At 43.8% G+C, this 22,970-nt stretch overlaps 1 protein-coding gene across 2 annotated transcripts in view; it reads right to left on the bottom strand.

Annotated features, from left to right (window-relative positions):
* TMTC1 (transmembrane O-mannosyltransferase targeting cadherins 1) overlaps nt 1–22,970 on the bottom strand; it is a 148,713-nt gene that overhangs the window by 5,658 nt on the left and 120,085 nt on the right. For both annotated transcript variants that reach the window (XM_037389547.1, XM_037389546.1), the window contains 8 exons: nt 19,385–19,528; nt 11,545–11,653; nt 6,240–6,342; nt 3,124–3,259; nt 2,220–2,364; nt 1,954–2,091; nt 1,446–1,568; nt 274–351 (listed from right to left, as the gene is read on the bottom strand). In XM_037389547.1, coding sequence (XP_037245444.1) covers nt 274–351; nt 1,446–1,568; nt 1,954–2,091; nt 2,220–2,364; nt 3,124–3,259; nt 6,240–6,342; nt 11,545–11,653; nt 19,385–19,528 — 976 coding nt within the window. The remainder of the gene's footprint in view (nt 1–273; nt 352–1,445; nt 1,569–1,953; nt 2,092–2,219; nt 2,365–3,123; nt 3,260–6,239; nt 6,343–11,544; nt 11,654–19,384; nt 19,529–22,970) is intronic.

Below are 22,970 nucleotides of genomic sequence, written 5' to 3'. Positions count from 1 at the left end.
AGCAATTGAAGCAAGAAAACTTTAGAGATGGGAGGTTGCTCCTCGAAGCCTGCCCTCTTAAAATACAAGCTTTATATTACAGGATACATATTCCCATGCAACCTGGTTGGGAAAATCTAGTTGGGGTGGACTGACTTTTCTCCTTTTTAGATAAATTATGTCAGGGACACTCATTGTGTACGAACATGCAGCTCTTGGCAGTCTGAAACAAATTTAGCTTTCTGTCCTGAGTCTCTGCACTTGACAGCTTAAGGGAAAGCGAAACTCTCATACCTTGATGTGCTCAATGCCTCCCATATTCATCCAGGCCTGAGCTTGGTCCGGGTTGAGCTCCACCGCCCGTTTATAGCTCTACATAAATACAAAACGGTTTTAGGTTATGAGACTGACCCTTCAAAAAAAACCAGTGGTGGAGGGGAAAGGGAAAGAAAGTTTTCACTCCTGAATACATTTAAAATAGAATTTCAGTCCTTCTCGTATGCAATGCATAAGCTGAAATTCAGTTTCTTTATAGCAGAGGCAATGTAATATACTGCTTCACCGCTGAGCTCATCTCACAGGTTTTCCCTGCCCACTGCACCCTATGAAGGGCCACACCAACCCCTGTGACCTCTCCCTGCCACCCTGCACCGCTGGGGTCTTCTGCATGTCAGGGGCATTTCCTTGGGCAGGTGCTTGCCAACCACAAGTCGTGTATGGGCTGTGATACTATTTATCTACAAGGCTGCAATATGGAGCTGGCAGCAGACCACGGTACAGCCACTTGCGTGGAGGTTTCACAGGGACCCGAGGGCAGTGCTATCCCTCCCCACTGCTTCTGCCACTGCGCATGGGAGAAGCAGCAACAAGAACTCTGTCAAACAGTACCATTTTTTATGGTGTCACCACAGGAAAGGATTCAAATTGGGATTAGACTTCTCTAGGGATACTGAGAATATTCACAACTGTCCCAATAATACTCTGTGTTATTATTTAATGCTAACAATTTCTGAGCTATCAAGTCTCCTGCTCCACAGGATAAGTCAACGTCTCAGCCATTAGGTAATGAGGTGAGGTATAACAACAAGGTGGGCTCTTACAGGTCCCCAAGCTTCCAGCTGAGCTACCTGGAGTTGGCCATCACCAGCAAGAGGGGCTGGGGCTGGATGGAACAAGGGTCTGGTCAATGAGAAAACACCCAGGCTTCTCCAAAACCCCACCTCAACTCGTACTTAAGCTCTCAGAGCAGGGAGCTGTATTTCCACACAGGAATGAGGAAAGAAGTTGCAGCGAAGTCTGGCAAAGTTAAAGCTTTAGCTGCCCCACAGCTTTAGCTATACCGCTGCTGAACTGCTGAAATCCCAAGGCCAGCACCCAGGGTGTGTGCACCAGGGCGTATTAGATGCAATGAGCTCACTCTAACTTTTAACCTATAGAACTATCCCTAGGGCTTGGACCAGTCATACCTCAAAAGCCTTGTCAAGGAGATTCTGTTCTCTTAGCTGGTTTCCTTTAGTGAAAAAGAGCTCTGATATGACTTTTGGATCCTTTGGTTTTAGCTGAAGAGCTTTTTCTATAGCTTCAAGTGCCTGTGAAAAAGCAAGAGAACACTGTGTTACTGTATTCCACACCTTTCCACTTCTCATGCTCTCCTTGCCACTAAGGCCTCCCAGTGTAAGACTCATCTTCCTCCTTCCCTTGTTTGCCCCACACCATTAACACAAGTGGAAATGGGTTTTTTAAATGCCTGTGGCTGATGGGCAGTGGGGCTGACAGCTGCTGGAGCAGTAAGTGATAAGAAAACCATACTGCTTAGCTTCAGTCCCAGTACCTAAATAAAGGTTTTAGTGAAAAAATAAATCTACTGGATGTGTGGTAAGGTATGTGACATGTCTCTGGAGAGATGGAATGTAAAATTCAGCCTGAGCTCTGTGTGTGAGCCCTTGGGACAAAGGTATCCCATGGCCACAGTACCTTGGTATAGTGCTCCTGCTTGCTGTAGATGGCTGACAGAAGGCGGTAGCACTCCAGACACTCCGCATCCTCATTGAGTATATGGTTCGTCATCTTCTCAGCTTCCTTTGTCCGCCCCATCATTGCTAAAACCTGAGCCTAGGGAGCCACATTGTAAAGGGTTATGACCTTCAAAAGCTCAGCTCTCCTTAATACACGACGCTGCACTCAGCAGCTGGTGATCCACCTGCATGGCCCTGCCCCGGCCAAGCTTGCCCCACACTCACCAGCGCCAGCCGGATCTCTTTGTTCACAGGCTGCAGTGATGCCGCTTCTCTGTAAACCTGCAATGCCTCTTCATACCGCCCCGTATTGTAATACAGAGCCCCCAGCGGGGACAGGATTTCAGCCTTCCGAGATACCTTCAGGGCCCTGGGATTTGGGAAAAAGAGGTGGTGTGAGGATCAAAGCAGAAGAGCGAGGTGTGGCTTGTGCTGGGATGGAGCAGTGAAGCCCTGCACTGGGCTCATCCCATCACGGGAAGCACAGACTTAAGGCCGCAAGGAGGGATGAGTGTGCCCACAGCAGCAACACCTCTGGCCACCTGAGAAGGGGAGAGGACCACCTCCAAAGTGCACGTGAGCATGCCATAGGGGTGGGGATGGCTGATGGTGGCAGAACCTGGGGAGTGTGAGCACAAATCTGGGAGCCAAAAAGCATGCAAAAAACCCTAAACAGTCCACCCTGTTGCACACTGGTAGTCAGAGCCTGCCTACTGGCACACTGCTGTGAAGGGCTGGAGTTACTGGTGGTACCAAGGTTTCGGTGCTGGGCTGTGCAGCAGTTATGGTTGTTACTGCTGTGGCACCCACAGACCAGCTTCGAGCAGGGTGGGAGTTGTGCTAATAACCTGCTCATGCCACCAAGAAAGCTCTGACTTTATTGTCAGAGCATCCTCCAGCCAAAAGCGGCAGTCCAGGGAAGTCAACACTGCCTAAGTCTGCGCTGCCTCTCCAAGCACTCCCCCAAAATAGCCAAATAAGCAAAGGTAAATCTGATTTCAAATGGACGGAGAAGGAAGGGAGGAAAACCAAAACATGTGCTGACAGATTCATGTATCAGAGGCTCTGTAGCAGAGACAAGCTGTACAGGGGAAGAGGGAAACTTCTGTCTCCCATCCCAAATTCTTACCGCTTGTACCACACCTCAGCCTCTTTGTTCTGTGCCAGGGAGCGGTGAAGCCTGCCCAGGTTCACCATGGCCACATGGTGAGCAGGGCTCAGGCGGATGGCCTCCCTGTAGTGGGACACGGCTCGCTCTGGAGCTCCTGGAGAGGAAAGCAGCTATTAAACTGGTGAATCAGAAAAATCCTGTCACAAATTCGACACTCAGTAACGCTCTGGGTTTTCTTTCATCTATCGGTCTACGCATGAGAACCACTTAGAGAAAGAAATCCTGCCTCAGCCTTTTTAGATTAAGTGTAAGGAAAATTGCTGTCCAAACTAAGATTTAGGCTCCAATATTCAGAGACAATCCTGAGAAATAGATTTTCTAAGGGTGGGATTTTGCAGGTCAAGGGTACAGTCACCAGAAGAAGACTCCTGACTGAAAGCACCCTCCAACCATACTGCAGGGTGGTCGCACCCTCTGTGCTAGGGACAGAGCCCACCTGAACCATCTCCTGGTAGAGCATTCTTTGACCCTGGCCCACTGGAGAGATGGGCAATGGAGACACAGAGGACAAGCCACCCAGTATTCCCCACAACCCCACCAGAGCCACAAATATTTTCAGCTTTTTCCAAACAGAGACTATTCCCTCCGCCCCTGTCGCACTGGCCTTGCTCAGTCTTTCTGCCTTGCTCAACAGGACTGGGAGTAGCTGCCAGTGACCAGCTAATTCCCACCTTGGGACAATAAATCCCAGACCAGAGGTGCCCAGGTGCCTATTTTGGAGCAGGTAGGTACCATCAATGTGTTGCAGAGGAGCCATTGGGTGGCACTGCTTCGCTGTGCAAAAATGTCTACCGATGCAAGGTCCTGCAGTCCATGACATCACCACAACAAAATACAACACTGTGCAAAAAGAAACGTGCCAGACCACTAGCCCAAAAGCCTGAAGTTCTATTTCTGACCGTATATTTTTATTTAGCTAAAAAATGTCTTTCCTCAAGAAGGATCTTGCAGTGCTTTCCTCAGGCAGGACTTGCTGACTACCTACTAAATAAATTAATGGAGCACAGCATAAAGTTCCAGCATTCCAGCAATGTGAATATCGTATTTTTAACGCCAGTGCTCATTTCATTGGTTTGCACACTTTAGACCAGTTAATCTCCCGATGAAAACCAATACTCAACAGAGCTTTGTCCACCAACAAAGCTTTTGAGCATTGGCATTTTTTAAGCCAAATCACTTCACAATGTATTTAATTCCTTTTCTAGCTGCAGAACTTGAAAACAGCTTGCACGTGCTGGGACACTGGACATACGCTGCCATGTGAGTTTTATTTTCATGGTTGTTCAGATCAAGTTCGGTTTTCCTGAGACTATCTATGCAATATAAAACTAACACTGATACTTCTTGGTGTCTCCTTTCTAGGACAGAGGAGGGGCATCTGTAGGGAGATTTAGAAGCACTTAAGATTCATCCAAGGCCAATGACATCTTTCAGGGTGGGACTTTCTCAAAACATCCAGCAGCAGCCTCCATCTAGATGTTTTTGAAAACTGTATCTACAAAACGTCTTGGGAAGCAGCTGGGCATGCACCTCAGTCTATAGTCAGCCAGTGTCCCCCCTTGCTCAGCACACAGGGGTGATGTGCATCATCAAAGGAGACACATTGAGAGTGTATGACCACTGCAGAGCTATCTAGAGGTATGGCTTTCCACAGCTGATACTTGCTGGAGGCTTGTTGCACAAAATCCTGCAACTGGCGTGGTGTTTTACAGCATCTCCCTGTGCCTGCCGGGGAAGAGTGCAGCCTGTGATGGGCTCGCTACCAGTCACTTCCTTCACGCCTTGTCATGTCTCCAGAAGGGTTATTTACACATCATGCCTGAAGTATCAAAAGTCAGTGGTGTTTTTTTTTCCTGTTGTTTGTGTGTAGGGAAGTGTAGGAGTAAACCAGGAAAAGTTAGTTTTGACTTTGGCAGAATACACAAGTGCAAAAAATAGAAAGTGCACTGCACTGTGTTTGAACCAGATTTTTTGGCAGGAATAGGACAGTTTATCTGCGTTGGCAAGCAAAGATGAGTACAATGTCAGAGTGAAATTACTGAGGAATTCTTATTATTTGCAAACTTGATTTTTGCCAGGGCACAAATTCTGAACCTCAACCTCTGTCATTAATGCCATGAAGCCTTTTTTGATTATGAATTTTGGCTTCATATTTATTTCACACAAGTACTACAAAAAAGCGATGGCTGAGCATCAGCTCAGAGGTAGGACAGCTAACTGCAGGCTGATGGACACCATTACCCTTTCTTCCTAAGCATCACTTGAGCTGGGCACAGTGTGAAAGCGACAGAATGGGTAGCAACCACACACTTCAAGCCTGCAATATTTCATCACTGAGTCTCCCCTATGTTCTGGGGGGGACTGGAGTGAGACAGTAGTTTGGTTTCCACTAGTCATTTGTCAAACTTGGCCTTGCTTATAAAGCTGTCAATAACAGGCAGCAATTACAGCAGCATTTTTTGTTGTTATGTGGATGCCAGGAAGTGTCCGAGTCCAGGGAAGTTGGATAGGAACCAGGAGCCCAGAAAAGAAAGGCTTTGTACGTCATTACGGAGCTCCTGAGAAATCAATTTACCCCACAGTATCTTATGTTTTGTTTTCACAGATGATTGTGGTTTAAAAGCCATGTTTGCTTTCATAGCCGTGGCACTCAACCTTTAGAGTCAAAGAGCTGCTTTGTCACCAAGTAGAGTTGCAAGTGCTCCAAACACCGTAACAATCCACTTGTGTGCCTGGGATTTGGTTTGATGTGGCCATGCTTTCCTGGAGAAATGGCAGTATTGTCAGGGTGCTGCCCAGCTTAAATTGAAGAGGACAACTGGCTGTGCAAAGATGGTGGGAAACACTGAAGGAAACAGCAAGGCTGAATGCCACTGCCACACAGTGCCTGCATTGATTACAGATTTCAGTAGGCTGTGCCATCTCAGCAGCAGGGATATTTATTTCCAAGCTACAGTGGAGGCACGCCTATTGATTTGGATGCTTTTGACATCCTTTTAGATGTATACTGCTGAGTAACACAAATCAAAGCAAATAAGGCAGAGAAAGAAAATTCCTTGCTCCTTCTCACTTACCAGTATCAACTAAGAAAACACCATAGTTGTTATGCAGATCGGAGCTCTCTGGACAATTCTCTATGCCAGCCTTATAGACCTCCTCTGCTTCCTTAAGCCGCTCCTTAAAAGAGAAGATTTCTTAGCCATGGCAGAACGCGTGTCAGCACCGTTTGCTGCACACCTGCATTTTGTGACAACTCCCTTGCTGCACAGGGAGCTCAGGGTGCCAGCCCACCCCACTGTCTAGCAGACCAAAATTTTACCCCATGGCATGGATGCAATATAGCTGCCATCTGGTACCCTAGAGCAATTCAGACAGCTTTCCCCCATACATTTGCAATTGCAGCTACCCGTGAAACAAAAATAACAGCTGGAAAAAGTGGCTTCTGTGCAATGTCAGCGAGTCCCAGCTGAGCATGCACCCATCCAGGAAACACACAGTGACAGGGGTTGTGTCGGTTCTGTTGAGAAATATCTGTCATCTGGGAGCTGATATATTCTAATTTATTTGTTTAACAAGCATCTCACTGGCTAACTTTTTTCCCTCTGGAGCTTTGCTGTTTGTTCCTTACGCAGTAGGGAAAATACAAGGAATGAAAGCTTGGTGTGTGTGGTATCTGGGGGACGGGGAGCTCATGCAGGGGGTTGAAGGAAGCTGGATGAGGATGGAGGGCAATGAAAGAGTGGGGGAAATCTGACAGATTCAAACTAAAACCAGGAGTTGCCAACACATGAGATGTAGCTCACTGGGACTGACAGGATGTACCAATGTGCTCATTCCCAGATGCACTGAGCCTTTGTATTTCATAGAGGTCTGTTGGTGCTGAACATTTCTGGAAAATAGTGATCTTTTTTGGGGGAACACTGCCTACAGAAAGTGTCCCACTAGCTGGACTCTGTCTAGCCTCAGCTACCAGCAGCTCAGTCCTGAAAGGAAAATAAAGTGTCTCATTTGGATCAAATAGCAACTTAATAAGGTTTCCATTTCTTTCTGGCCAGCCAGTGTGTTCCCACTGCCCACATGCTTGCTAGCGTGGGTTATCACAGTCTTCCTCCTCCTCTAACCTCAGAGCTTTGCTGTTGGGTGTATTTATGGGATATATACATATTACAGCAGAGACAAGTATGGTGCAGAGGGGTGTCAGGCAAGCTTCCAGCACCAAAGACACTTTTTTCAATTCTTCTGCTTCTGTGGAGCGGCATAGCCCTACAGTGACAAACTCCACAGCCTCCTGATGACGCTTCCAAGTGAAATCAGCCATCCAGGTCTCCACTGAGGAAGGCCTCAGGCCACCAAGGCAGACCTCCTGATTGGGAGCTGAATCCATGTTGAAATAAGAGGTCGGTCCATTCCCAACTATGGACTCTCTTCTCAAGCCCTGCAAATCCTGGAGCCTTCATGGCTTTCTCTGGATTTAAAGAGTGTACCTGATGGCAGCTTTTGCTACGTAGCTGCTTAAATGTGTGGACTCCTTTCTCACCTCCTATTTCAGAACTGGAGAGCTGGAATTAATTGCATTGGAAGAGTATGACTTGATGAAAGCACATGGTTTGCCATGGTTAAGTACTTTCACATTTACATGATAAAGGTCAGCCAGCAGAAAAGACAGTGTGTGATAAAACACAGAAACACATTTTTTAAAAGTGCTTAAGTTTGGACATTTTGGATATATTTATGTAAATTTGACATCATTATCCTGCGGGGTCAGGAGAAGTGTAGCGATCACCAGAATTGACTAAAATGAAGGGCAATTTTTTGAGAAAGCAACTGTGTCACCAAGATATTAACAAGTACATTTTCAAAGATTTCTGTATTAGTTTCTTTTCCTCCAATTTTAATTTTCAGCCAAGGAATGTGGCTTTGTGTGCACATATGTTTTCTTCGTTTTATTTACTGATCATAAACACAACCTTTAAAGCATGGAGGGGCTGTGTTAAACTGGATTAGCAGTGTCCCATGTCAAAACATTCACACTCACCAATATTGAGCACTTTTTGCTTTTTTATCATAGTTGCCTTGCTTTTTTGGCACCTAACATCCTGACCCTGCATGCCTCAGGCTCAGCACAAAGTCTGGGATGATTTCTCTAACAAAGTGTTTGCACTACATGCAGTCAGAAATTGGGAAGGCTGGAACCAGCTTTTTGTGCCAGAGCTTTCTCCCCCACAGCCTCTCCTCTTCAGGGAGAAATGCTCTAAGTTCATCAAGGCTTGATTCTCATTAACACTTAATAATGCCACTCCCAGACCTTCATGAAACATTAATCAACCTCACAAAATTCAGAAGATTGGCTTAAAAAATGTATGAGATTTTTATGATATTAAAAAAATTATGCATGTGAGGATCTCTCAGTTGAACTGCAGGGATTTTAAGACTTTTTTTATGGCTCAGTTTTTCAGTCTGGTTATGCCTGAGTAGGCTCTCCTCTGCAACTAAGTAGGTTAAAAAACTTCTTTTTCTTATTGTAGGCTGATATTATTACACACACACACAAAAAATCACCTGAATCCAGAAACTAGGGCCTGGAAAGAGTCATCAAGTAGCACAAGATGGATGATGAAAACAGCGAGAGCTGGGAAGAAGGTGCTGTTCAAGTGCATCAGAGTAAAGCTTGAGGAACTAGCGTTACAGAAGCATTGTGAAAACGGTGAACAGAAATGTTTGATTTCTGATGTTAGCACCACTGCAGTGATCATGGAAAACAAGGAAAACAACAATACATTGTGACCACATTACAAAAGCAAGCAGAAAGAGCAGTAAGAAGGGCAAGCATTTATAAAAGGCACAAACACGCCAAACTGTTCTCTACAATGTGGTGGTGTTTTTTTGCGTGTCAGCTCTGGCTTCAGAATCAACTATCAAGGAAAGAAAAGGGCGATTACATCAAGTTACAGGCTAATTCCCTGGCACATAAGACATTCCTCTTAGAAGCATTATTTACTGCTGTAGGAAGAAGGACCCAAAAGGTCTCCTTTGGATTCATTGCCTTTAAGATAGCAGGAACATGCTGTGCAGGACCAACCAAGGCAACCCTGGCACCCTTTCACTGAGTCACATCCACCCATTTCCCCCCTTCTTAGCCTCAGTGCAAAGCTGAAGGAGCAGCAGTTTGTCATGGGCATGGTCATCTCATTTTAGTGTGCCACTTATGGCCCTTCAGGTCCTTTCTATCACATCCCAGTGAGAGGGGACCAGTTTGAGCTCCCTTCCCCAAAGAGGTGTTATCCACGCAGCCTACTGCATACTGTCTGGCATCACAGATACTGCTACAGCTGTGAGACAGACTCTGGGCCACAAGTAGACAGAAAAGCGGGTTTGTAACTTTTAGCTATTTTTGACACTGTTGCTTGGACTAAAGAGGAAAGCCAAAAACTGAAAAATGGGGTCCCACCATCATCCTTTGGGCTGAAGATGCCAAAACTTCTGCCCATACTCCTCCAGGAAGCACATAGCACTAGGGTGCGATTCTGCAGCCCACAGCCACGGGTACCAGCATGTATTTGTGGGACAGCCCCTACTGTGGTCCCTAGGGTGAGCGTGTGAGGCAGGAGCAGTATTATCAGGTAGTCATCTGCTGTGGCTGAACATGAGAAGGTGTTAAAAGCCTGCAGGAAATTGTTCTTTTCTGAGGAAATTATATTATCTTTTTTCCCTACTACTTACTCAAGTCACAAGAGGATGAACAATCTATACGTAAGAGTAGATTAATTATTGCTGGAGTAACTAATGGCATTTATTTGCTCTGGGCAGAAGGCCTTGGGACTCTATACTGGTTTTATTACTCTGTTGACCTTACAATCAATTGTTCTAATTAATAATTTCAATTATTATTAAAACCAGGTATTACTGCAAAGGACCCATTTCCTATACTTGCAGGAGACTCTTCATTGACGGCCTCATTCAAAACACAGTTCCCATTCAACAAGGCTCTTCTTTCCATTCATACACTATATTTCTAGGTCTCTGTAGCTGATACTGATAATATTCAAATATTTGAAAGTCTCTTAAAAGGGAAAATAAAACATCACGTCTTTCAGTAATCCACATATATCATAGGTGAGTTTTGCAGAGTGCCTCATTAAAGAAGCCTAAATCAGAACAAGACCTCTGCTTATAGTTTTGCTGAAATTTATCTGCTTCTCTTACAGAGAAAAGATTTCACTGACCAAATTGAGGGAAAACAGTGAAAGATTTTTGCTCTTTTGTTCTGTATGTATTTACATTTGTCAACCTTTTAAGAAAGCTTTAGCACCACAAGCTATGAAGCAGTTAGATCTGAAACTCAGGGAAAGAAAAAAATCAGTTTTCAAAATGTTTGTGAAGGTGTGCTGGAGCTGTGTAGTTATGAGGACCTCGTCACAGACCCCCCTAGCTCTCAGACTGGGACCACTGATTGTGGCTGCAGTCCATGTGAGCAATGCCTGAAGCACAGCAACCCTCATCTGCTTTTGCAGGCATGGAAAAAAGCAGGGCTTGGTGGTCTCAGCGTGGGAACCCGTGCTTCATGGCTTCTTCTGAACTCAAGCATTTTGTGCCTCAATTTCCCTTTTCCTCTGTGGGGACAATACTTCACCTCACAGGGACCTTGTAGAAATAAATTATCTAACTACAGAGAGCAGGGAGGGCCCTGAGTAATGAGCATAGGGAACAAGCCCAAGAAGAAATGAGTAATCCTGCCCCCAGAGTGCAGCCTGGGCCATGCGCAGTAAATAAGCCCTGGACACATATTGAACAATGAGGTTAAATAAAATACTGAACAGCTGCTCATTAAGAGCAACATAAAGCCGGTGAGCCTTCCCACCCCCTGTACGCGATCAGCTACCACAGTAATTAAGGGCCATATCCTGATGCGTGCATGCAAAGGGCAGAATTCAGGCTGCAGAGGCCACCTTGTTTCTGGGATTTCCTAGCTTTGGAGTGATTTATTATGAAATCTCAAGGTTATCTATGTAAGTGCATCAGTCTGAGGGGGAAGCGCTTGCCTGTTCTGCTGTCACAACATTCAAGGTGCAATGGATTAAGACTTTGCCATAGATGCAGGGAGTGGCAGGGAGGGTGTTTACCCACAACTCACGACAGTGATTTAATTCAGAGCCACATCATGGGGGTGTAATTATTGACTTCAAAGGAGTTGCCTCCCATCCTGAAAAAGTCACTTCTGAAGCATCCTGAGAGCCCTCTGCAGACAGCTGTGGAGCCGTGCCTGCCATCCATGCATGCAAGGTGAGGGTGCTCCGCTGGGATGTGCAGGAGGTGTTGCGGCCGCGGCAGCAGTGCATACACATGCGCAGAGAGCACAAGAGCTCCAGCGATGGCTGTTACCTGTTCAGCCAGCAGTGAGGCCAGGCTTGAGTAAGCATCTGCAAACTCTGGGCCGTACTTAATGGAGTCCCGCAGTAAGATTACAGCTTCCTCCTTCTTCCCTTGAGACCTGCAGGACAGCGAAAGAGGGGAAAAAAGGAAGAAACATTGCTTTAAGCACATATTTAGGTCATCCCATTAACTACTTTAAAGAGATGTGAAAGTCCCTGGCTTGACTTCTTCAACAAAGTCTGTATGATTCACTCATGCCTCCTCTCCACAGTGTGTGTACCCAGCATCTCCTCGGCCCGTCACTGTTTCCATAGGTTATTCTCAGGAGTTGGTAGGACACAGGCTTTAACGAATCTGCTGTTTGGTCTGCTATTCTGGTGACTGTCATACTGAGCACTACACAGTGGTCCCAGTGAGGACAAAACACCCCCAAAACAGTGCATTCCTCAACCTCACACACTGAAGAGCAAAAAGTGTTTTATTTTGGCTATCAGGCAAGTGGTTACAGGCCACATGCTCTGTCTGTTGAGTCATAACCACTAGATTTTGTAAACTTCTCCAGTTCTACCATACATCTCCACTCAGTATTTCTCTTTATGGCAAATATATCAAATTCTGCCCCATTCATCCCATCAGGAACTGAAGACACATGAAGGACAAGATAGTAAAAGTGTCCCCAGGCATTAAGTACTGCACAAGACCTTCCCAGCGATTTCTCTGGGAAGTTGCATGCCCTATGGGAAGGGATGCTGTCAGGGTAATACCGGGTTTGCAGTCAGCTTCTGAATGTCTGGCCCTAATCATGTCACAGAGGCACTGACTGACCTGGGAACAGGACATTTGCTCTCACCAACCCTGCTCTCACATCAGTGAGTTGGAGACAGCAAAACATTTGCATATCCTTACAAAAACCCCCAGAGTCTTTGCATGTTCCTCGACAATGAGTGCTTTTACAGATCCACTTGAAATTAAAATATTGCTAAGTTAAATCTGCCTGGGATCTCTAAATAATTCCTTAGCAAGTCAATCATTAGGCTAGAGGAGTCTGTTCTTCAGATCCTAAGGATGAACAGAGACAACTGAGAGATGGCTACGCTGATGAGCTAGGTATTTTCCCAGCATTGCTTTGCATTTACTGCCACAGAAAACAGAAAAGGTTTCCTGAACAAAAACCTAAGGGTATTTATTTATTTGAGCTGCGATTTCTCCAGTATCACTCTGTATTTCTTTCCTTGGAAAAATGAGAAGGTTTCCTGAACAGACATCTAAGAATGTTTAGCTGGACTGGAAAAACATTTTCTTTGTGTGGGGTGTACAAAGAATATGAATAGCAGTGCTTACAAAAAGAAACAAAGGGCTCTGGGACACAGAAAATATGTGAACACCTTGCCGCTTTAGCCTTAGATTTCATCTGAGTGGCATGGTCAAGTAACCAGATCTTGTTTATAAGGTGCAAATTTCAGCTGATAATATATGTGGCTTTGCAGATTTTTTCCCTTTCTAGTTGTGTAACTGGAAGAATATTTTGCCTGTGCATTAAGCTAAGTAAAACCAGTTGTGCTAGTCTTTTTCTTCTTCCAGTGGTGTTCCATATAAATCACATGAATGAAGCAAAAACAAATAAAGAACCACTTTTCTCCTACACTAATTAAAGACTAGCTAGCTTGTCAATTTATAAAATTTTTGGATCCCTTGGCTGGAGTTTCATGACACATTTTTATAAATCAAAACCAGATGACTGCTTTATAAAGGTATTGATGTTTGGCAAAAAAAATGTAGGAAATGCCAGCTACAGAAATAAAAGGATTAAGTGATCCACTCAGCAGCAGTAAAAGTTCCCATTAACCACAAGCATGCACTCTGAACATGGGGCAGCCCTCTTAATTACTCTTTTTTTCAAAATGGCCTTTTTTTTCCCATTTGATCCAAGAACAATGTTTGTCTCCTGAAAGTGAGGGTAGGGAGGGAAAGATTATGGCGTCTTTTTATGTGACAGACTGAATTACATTAAAAAAAGCAGATCCAGTAGTTACTCAGAGGGTTTAGGCCTGTAAGATACCAAGCGCTCTGGCCAAGCACTTAAACGCGTACTTAACTTTTATGTACGCAAGTTGAAAATTAATTACTGGCTGAAGTGGTTTCCTGGATCAAGGCCAACACTTTGCAGGATAAAGGCCATCGTTTATATAAATCTCCTGCAATTTGGGAGAGCACAGAGCATTGGAAGAACAGTCTGATACACTGATTTACCATAAACTGGGGATCTGGAGCAGGAAAAGCTAGGTAATGTATACCTTTGCTATGACAGAGAGAACAAATTCAACAGACACAAGGAGTCTATGATCACCTAATCCAATTTTACCCCAAATTACCTTGCCTTACAATGCCCTCTCCTGCCTCCCTCTTCCACTTGAGCTCCCAGTGTCCTCTCTTTAGCCAGCATGCTTGAGCCAAGAGCAAGGAACAGCTCTTTCTACTTGGAGCATCTCTTCCATATTTTCACAAGTGCCCCACAGTTGGAGCAGCATCAACTTAAACCACCCCACAGAAGCCTGGCGATGTGCTGCACAGGGCTCTGTGTGGGCTGTTAGCACTGGAGCACATTTAATTTATATCAGAAAAAGCTACCTAGAAATTAAGTGTCTAGAGGACTTTTTAACCTTCAAGATTTGTTTTATTTTGTGAAGTTAGTTTGACTGCATTAAAGCCAGAAACCCAGAACTCAACAAGGGCTCCACAACCATTCGGAACATCTCATCTTGGTTTCACACCATAATCTAAGAGGAGCTTGCAGTGTCTAACTCTGCCTGTCTGAAAAGAAGCTTCTAAGCCTGTTCAACTCCCTGGTTTAAAACTCCTTCAGATAATTTAGATGCACTCCTTTGTCATTCATCTGTACTACATGGATGACACCAATGTGAGGGACCAGACCGCTTTTCAGAGGGACCATGTCTGACAGGAACCTTATGAAGTTCAACAAAAGTAAATGCAACTCCTGCACCCAGAGTGAGACAACCCTGTGCACAAGCACAGGTTGGGGGATGACTTGGGTCCTGACAACCAACAATTTGACCACAGGCCCGCAATATACCCTACACAGCAAAGAAGGCCAACAGTGGGTCCAGGGAAGCGATTCTTCCCCTTCATGTGACACTTGTGAGATCACATCTGGAGAAATGTCTGTGCAGAGTTGGGCTCCCCAGTGCAAGGAAGGCATGGACTTACTGAAGCAAGCCCAACAGAGGGCCACTAAAGAAGGTCGGGGCTAGAGCACTTGTTGCATTGAGGAGAGGCTGAGCGAGCGGTGTCTGCGTAGCCTAGAGAAGGCTCAGGGATGGTTTCAGTGCTGCCTGCAACTACCTGGTCAGAGGACACAGAGCAGCCAGAGCCAAACTCTTCTCAGAGGTACACAGTGACCGGACAAGAGGCAACAGACATGAGTAGGAACACGGGAAATTTTTATTAGATATAAGGAAAAATATTTTCCACCATAAGAATGGTCAAACACTGGAACAGGTTGCACAGTTAGACTGTGGCATCTCTGTCCTTGGAGGTGTTCAAGATTCAGCTGGACACAGCCCTGAGCAACCCAATCCAATTAGACTTGCTCTAAGCAGTGGGCTTGATCCAATGATCTCCAGGAGTCCATTCCAACCTAAGTTATTTTTTTAAATCTACTGTAAATTTGACACTGCCAGAATTTGTTCGAGTATTTTTTTATAAACAGATTACAATGTGTATGTATGTGATACTGACAGATAACTACAGCACTTCATGCATCATAAGAGTATCCTAACCAAAGACCATCCATAAAGCCAGATGCAGCATCACTAAACATTATCACTCGGTTGGCTTCTTTGAATGGAAGGGAGGAATGTTTCACTCTCTAAAAGATCTTAAATCCCAAGACATGTAATAACTGTTTGATGTTTTTCACTATCTTCACACAGTTACACAAGCCTGTGTCAGCACATTCACATACATTCCTATCCAGAAGACTGTATCGGAGAGGGCAGACAGCAAACAGTCCTTCCTCTGAATAAATGGGAAGGCTAAACATGGACTAAATCGTAATAACACTCACAGAGGACAGTGTTACTCTACATTCAAAAAACATTCAGTCCTTTGAATAAACTCAAGATTTCAGTGGACATGGTTTCTAGGCATTTCACTTGCTCCTTGAAAATGAAGCCATAACACTCAAAGCCCGTAAGAGTTCTGAGGCTTTTCTTCATAAGAAATAGTGTACTGAATATTGGAGAGCTTTAGGTATAGATAGATACAGTACTGCAAGTAAGAAGTTCTCTCCCATTATTCCTGCAACAGAAAGCCAAGGTAAATATTTACTTCAAATGTTCATAATATTTTATTTCTTGTCTTTTCACAGAATATCCCACAGGCTACAAATCTGTGAGGTATTCTGAATGATATTTATCTCAGGTTTTCAAGCCGTATCTCAACAAAAATAAGTCTATATAGAGGAGTTAAATATTTATATAATGGGAAGCTTCAAAACAAAGCATCAGGCTGCTCTGTGTCACTGATCACGGACCACAAAAGCAGAGAGATTTCTCACTGTTAGGTAGGCCATGTTTTCGGTCTATTTTAACTTAGAAATGTGTTGGCATTGTTTAATTATCTATTCCCCAATATTTATATTAGGCCAGAAAATTATGACATACAACTTTATTTTAGGATATGTAAACAAAACCAGAGGCTTATTGAGCCATTACCCTGCAATGCTTCCTGAGAACATTCATCTTCTGGCACATAGCTGTCTTCATTATGTGCAAACAGAAAACGGAAACATCCATTTTCATCTAGGACTTTTGCAGAAAAAAACTTGAAAATTCCACCCTCAAAACAGATTTCTATTCAATCTTAAATCACAAGCAACGGATGCTTAAATAGAGAGCTTATTTACAGGGAATAACGAGAGGCAGATTCCCACATGGGAATAGCAAACTCATCCTTCCAAAATCCTGCAGTTCCCCTTTCTCAGCACTCCAGAGGAGGTGAAATCTAACACCCACCATCAGATTTCCATGCTATGAGCAGGGGTGGGCATAACGAACTCAGCAGAATTCAACTGGGAGTTCCCCATGCCAGATGGTTTCGTTATGTGCCCCAGTACAAGCAGTGCTGTTACTGGACATGCTTTAAGTGCTGCAGATCTGGCTTTTCCTGATTTGCACCATGCACTGAAGCCTCTGCAAAGAGGACAGAATGCTTTTATGGCTTGACCACTTATACTCTCTCTGCCATATGTTTAAAAATGAAAACACTCTTCATAATGTCTCACCGCACAGCCAGAAAGCAATATCTGCCTGTAATACTCTGCAGATTTTCATTTATTACCTAGATTATACTAGCATTTAGTGTCTGCAAAATACTGGTTGCCCTATATAAATATATATGAAAGAATAATTTGGAGACCCAGGTAGGAAACATAAAGACAAAGTTCTAGGAAGGGGGAGCTTGAAATCTCTGCCTCATTCCTGTCTAGTCATCTTGCAAGTCACCTCATGCTCCAGCGTGGCTGAGGAACTCTGCTAAGCTGATGGATGATCCAGGAAAGGTGCTGGCCAAAGGGTTTGGGCTAGCATTTCAGGGGAGACATCCATATAGGATCTGCCCACATAGCATCTGCTTCACATATGTGCTAATCCCTACACTGTGACCTATACCTATTTTTCAGCAAGTTTTTTAAAGCTGAATAGGGAGATAAGGACACCCAGTTTCTTACAATTAATGCTACTGGTGTGTCCAGATGCACTAGGTTGTTTTGGAAACCTAAAGAAAGTTTAGAAAAAGGGAGCAAATAAGTGTGGGGAAAGGGCAAGTGGAACCTGAATGCTTTTTTTCAACGAGTTTAGCACAAGCAGCACACACCTTCAACATACCGCAACATATCGGACCACAGAAGGATGCAGAGCACATAGAATCATAGAAGGGTTTGGTTTGGAAGGGACCTTAAAGATCATCTAGTTCCAACCCCCCTGCCATGGGCAGGGACAGCTTCCACTAGACCAGGTTGCTCAAAGCCCCATCCAACCTGGCCTTGAGCACTTCCAGGGATGGGGCATCCACAGCTTCTCTGGGCAGCCTGTTCCAGTGCCTCACCACCCTCACAGTAAAGAATTTATTCCTAATACCTAATCTAAATCTATCTTCTTCCAGCTTAAAGCTGCCATTACCCCTCCTTCTCTTACTACGTGTCCTTGTAAAAAGTCCCTCTCCAGCTTTCTTGTAGGCCCCCTTTAGGTACAGAAATGCAATCCAACAGGACACACAATATCTTAACTATCACATTAGGAAAAACATGACATATTGCATACAAAACAGCAGTTCCAAGAGATTTTTCCACGTGTCTCCTTTGTGGTTTGCCAGTGCAACAAATCCAGTTTCTATCCATCTGCTGGGTCATAACAGCCTATCAACAGGCCAGATTTAAGTATTATTGACATGGGACATCCTCGTGCTGCTTCTAGCTTACTTCCTTTTGTATTAATATTTGATATTAAAAAAAAAAATCACTGAGAATAACTAAGGCAAACATGATGGATTAAAAGGACAATATGTATTTTTAAACACCATTGCCACCTAAGATTAATTTCAATCAACCCAATCTTATGAATACTATAAAGACCTTCCATCTCTCTTGTAGTAAGACTGCCTTTACCATTTTCCTTTCTTGTGTTTCCAGTAAAGCACTCACCTACTTCCTATTTAAGAATTACTCACCTGCCATATTCTAGCCTCAAACCATCAGGTTTACTTGTAAAATTATTCTAGCTTCTCTGCTACTGAATGGACCAGGCAGAACTTCAGCAATCCATGTAATATCCTTCATATAAACTCTCACTCAAAGTAATATTTCAGAACCAGAAAGATCAAGTACGTTTTGATGAGACAGTGCCACTTTAAAACTAGTCCAACACTAAAGCCCAATCTGCTCCAAAGGATTTACCAGAGACCTATTACCAGCAAAACAGATGGTTTATATCAGGAAAAATGTACTTTTACTGCTGTAGTTTCTGTAGTTCTGTCAGCAAATAACATGCTATCCTCACAAAAACAAGGGGTTTTTTTGCTAGTGCAAAATAGTAATGCAGGAATAGAGATGTTTTCCTTTTGTAATTGTACACCTAGCAGATCTTACCACACTGGCAAAGTTTTTTGTGTAGATCTAAGTTCAGTCTTTAGATATGGTTAGTCAAATTATTTTGCATGATTATTATCACCTGCTACTCTCTTTGCTGAAGGCTGACACTCTAAATAACAATGAGTGAAATTATGAGCTGATTGACTTGCCTTCTTGCTTGGCAGAGTAACCATATAGGGATGCAAACCAGCTTTTCCCCTCAAACTCACTCATTATGCAATGGGATGAGCCTTCTGCTGCTCTGAGCATCTCAGTTAGGTGCTTATGCCTAAACTACACACTAACCTTCCATACAGCTAATGAGGAGAAGTGGGAACTTGCAGAGAGTGGCTTGTTGGATCTGTTATTTATTAGATCTGCATCAGATGCCTGCCTTTGAACAATGTGGCTTGCTCCACTGGAAAGGCTTATACCTCTCCACCAAGATCAAAATCTCAGGTGACTAGCTGGGTTTAGGCACCTCATTTCTGATGCCAGATTTGAAATACAATTGTAAACAGCACCTGAAGTGGCATGGCAGACAGCATAAGGATATCCAAACTAAGCCTCACCTTTGTGCCAGCACTCTTGGCTGGCAATAAGCAATAATGCCATTTCTTCACCAGATGGCAGAAAAAAACTAGTTTGGTGATCTGTACAGAGAGAATGTGAATTTCTTTGGTGCCAGCTCTGCATACAACTTACTTGAGCAAGTTGCCAAGATTGAAGAGAGCTCGATTGTGCTGAGGATTTAACTGAAGGGCCCGTCTGTAATAGTCCTTTGCCTCCACCACGTCTTTGGTCAATGTCCCCAGGTTGTTGAGAGCACTTGCGTGACGAGGGTACAGTCTAGGAAAAATGAAATATCAAGTTAAAGACACTCATTTATTGACAAGTAAAGTGGAGGTCACTAATGCTGCCACCACTTCTGTTCAGCACTTGATAAAGGGAAGGATGTCAGCTAGGAAACACTTTTCTCTTCATTTGCTTCAGGTCCTGATGGGATCCTGAGGAACCTTTTCAACTCCCGAAGAGACTGCAAGTCAGATCTTCTCCTACAGTTTCTGTATGCCTCCAGGGCAAAGAGGACCACTGAACAGCTTTGAAAGCCTATTTTACCCTCCAAGCAAAAGGCAAAGTGACTAAAGCAGCTTGAACATTTTCATTCAAAATGTTTTTCAAACAAGCAAGAACTGCTTTGTCAAAAATGTTTCCAATAGAAATATGTTTTGACATATACAGAAACCAACACAACACTGTTTAGATCTATGTTTTGGGTTTGTTTTTAAATCAGTTTTCCACAACAAAAGTGATAATAAATTACAAAAGGAAACTTGAAACCAGCTGCTGAACAACGTTTCAGGACGGAGCAAAATGACAAAAAATAAATCTGCAAACAGACTGCTTAACAGTATGAATTCCCTATATTTTTAGTTGTATTTTTTTACCACTTGCCTCAGTTCTCTTTTTAACTGATCCATTGATCTTTACATCTATCTGTTTCAGTTATAACACTACATAGTAGGCCCAGTACATTTCTAAAATTCTCCATGAATTAAGCAGAATGTTATGGTCCGTTCAGCTGGTTAAATTCTCAAAGTTGTGCCCCTACATTAATATTTTGGTTTGTAGGTCTTTCACCAGAAAACTCCAGAGGTGAAAGTAATCCAGGGCAAGATTTATCACCAAGGACCCTTTCTGTGACAGATGGGTGAAGACCGATGTTCATAGTGATAAAGAAAGAAATCTGTGATGGTAGCCCACTGAGGTCCCAGGCAAGCTGGGAGACCAGCTGTGCAAGAAGGACTGATGCTCTGGTATGAAACAGCATGAAACTCCTCCAGATCATCATTTCATTCATGACAGGGAGGAAGCTGGTTAAGATGGTCAAGGCTTCAATTTGAGAGGGCCCAGTTGCAAATCCCGCTGCCACTGCAGATTTTCTATTTTGGATGAGGACAAATCATCCAACATTTCTGTGCCTTAGGTCCTTGTTCATGGGAAAGTGATGTGGATAATGACATTAAAAGTAGCTGGCTATGACAGCCTAGGGTACAGCATGAGGAGGGGCATTTGAAGGAAGAAGGGATTAAGACTCTATAATATAGTCTGACTCTAAAGTTTGCAACTGTTTTTAATCTAAGACTTTCCATGGTGATTTTTTTTTTTGCCTGGAGTTTTTTATTATGTCAGTTCAGCCTTGGGATTTTCTGTGCTTAAGTACCATGAATAATTTAGCATTTTATACACTGCTGCAACAGCTGTATCAGTCACATTTTTGCTCCACAGCACGTAAGTGATTTTGGCAAGGTCTTAGGGGTGAAGCTGGGAATGCATGAGGGAATTCCGGGAGAAATGGACATGCACTGGTAACACACCCAGGATGCTTCCAGCAGTTAAGAGAAGAGCCCAAAGTCCTTTTTCCACCCAACAGAAACCCTAGCAGACAAGGACTGCAAAGCCACATAGTTGAGGAGACATCATTCAAGGATGCAGTCACATACATTTTTTAAAACTTAGCCTACTATAAATGACAAAAGATACATGTAGTGACTACCACTTGTAGTAAATAATGACTGCAGACTCTGTCCAGGTCCCTCCCATACAGACCATCATCCCATCTACCAGAGACAACCACTTCTGCTGCAAGCCCTCAGGTGCACTGCCCAGTGTCTCCATTCATCCATGCTACCTGCATTTGCTGCTCCAGTGATTTTTGAAGAGTTTCCTAACTGATCTTGTCGCAGAGGAGCAAAGAGTAGGAAATTCACGGTGAGACTGCAGCTGGCATAGAAATAGCAGCATGTTCCATCACTGAAGCTACCCAGTGAGCCTGATGTGTTCTGGGATGTGAGAGGCTGCCTGTGCTTGCAGAAGCATCAGCAAAGGACAAGATGGTGGTGATAAGGGTATAGTGTTGAGTCTTTACTCCAGAAATCCAGTGGTCATCAAGGTTAAGCCTCCCCAGCTGAAGCAGGGTGGGAGAAATGCTTTCCACAGGAACAGCAGGAGAGCAACTGAAAAGATGAAGCTTGCTTGCTCTTCAGCACTTGAGACACAGCTCTGTGTGATACCTTGATCAGGATCTTGAGTGAAGAATGTCCTGTCTACTTAGGGCAAAGGACTGAGGGCTCAGGCTTGTTTCCCATTTCTTCCATAGGATTTTGACATTGTTTTGGACCAGGAAAAGGTCTGGGAGTTATGTTTTTGATGCTTTTTTTTCCAGTTGGCTATGATAAAAGCTGTGCACTACTTCTGTCAACACTCACACATAAACCAGTTCTAATACCTGACATGAAGTCACTTGAGTTATGAGTGGGCATTTCAGACAATTCTTGGTAAAGTCAGAAACAGATTAACATTTTACAGCCCTAAACCTTATGGGTTTGCTCTCAAACTTTCAGAAATTAATTCTGTTCTTGGACCCCGGTGCTCCCATGACATTTTAGGCCCAGGAGATTTGCTTGTACCAATTTGGAGAGCAATAAAAACTCAAGATTAAAAAAGAGAACTGATTTCACCTTTAAATTGCACAGTTCTGACCAGCAGCTCCATAAATACACTTCTGAGCTCAGTGCTAAAACCCCTTGACAGCAAATCACAGGATGCAAGCACATCTCCCATGTATCCTGGGCACTATTTCCTGTGTTTTACATTTATTCATTACATCCCATTGCCCTTTCCAAGAAATTTAAGTGAAAAATCAGAACCTCAGCTAGCACAAATTGTCAGCTTAAGCCTGCTTAGCATCTGGCCTGAAGAACTTTCAACATTGGAATTTTACGTATTTGAACAAACATGAAGACAAATATCTGAGCACAGCGAGATAAAACAACGGTGTTGGGCTTTGCTGTTAGGGCTGAGTCCTTTACAGTTTTATTTGGAATATTACTTCATTACAGCGGTAGAGCACGATGCTACACAACTGAGTTCAGCAGAGAGCATAATCAAGCCCTAAGACAGCATCACCTCTAGTACAGTAACCAGAGCCTGAGCCATTGACCATCCAAGCTGTCATACTGTTAACAAGATCCCAAACAGTTCCACACCACCCTCCAATAGTTCCCAGGAGTGGTTCAGTGCTGAGCCCAGACCAGGGTTTGGTCACAGAAGCCACCTTGGGCTCAGACACTGTCTCTCAGAGGATACAAACACTTACTTGCAGGTCAATCTATGCCAGTTGGCCTCAGGGCTAGAGAATGGGGACCAGATCCTTTTTTATTTATGAATATGGATGTTGACTAAAGGACTAATGGCCTTATTCAAACTACCCTCTGTTCATGCACACCCA

Source organism: Falco rusticolus, chromosome 5 (genome assembly GCF_015220075.1).
Source record: "Falco rusticolus isolate bFalRus1 chromosome 5, bFalRus1.pri, whole genome shotgun sequence".
Classification (NCBI taxonomy): Eukaryota; Metazoa; Chordata; class Aves; order Falconiformes; family Falconidae; genus Falco; species Falco rusticolus.
Note: the sequence above shows the minus strand (reverse complement) of the source record. Positions and strands in the feature narration are given on the sequence as shown.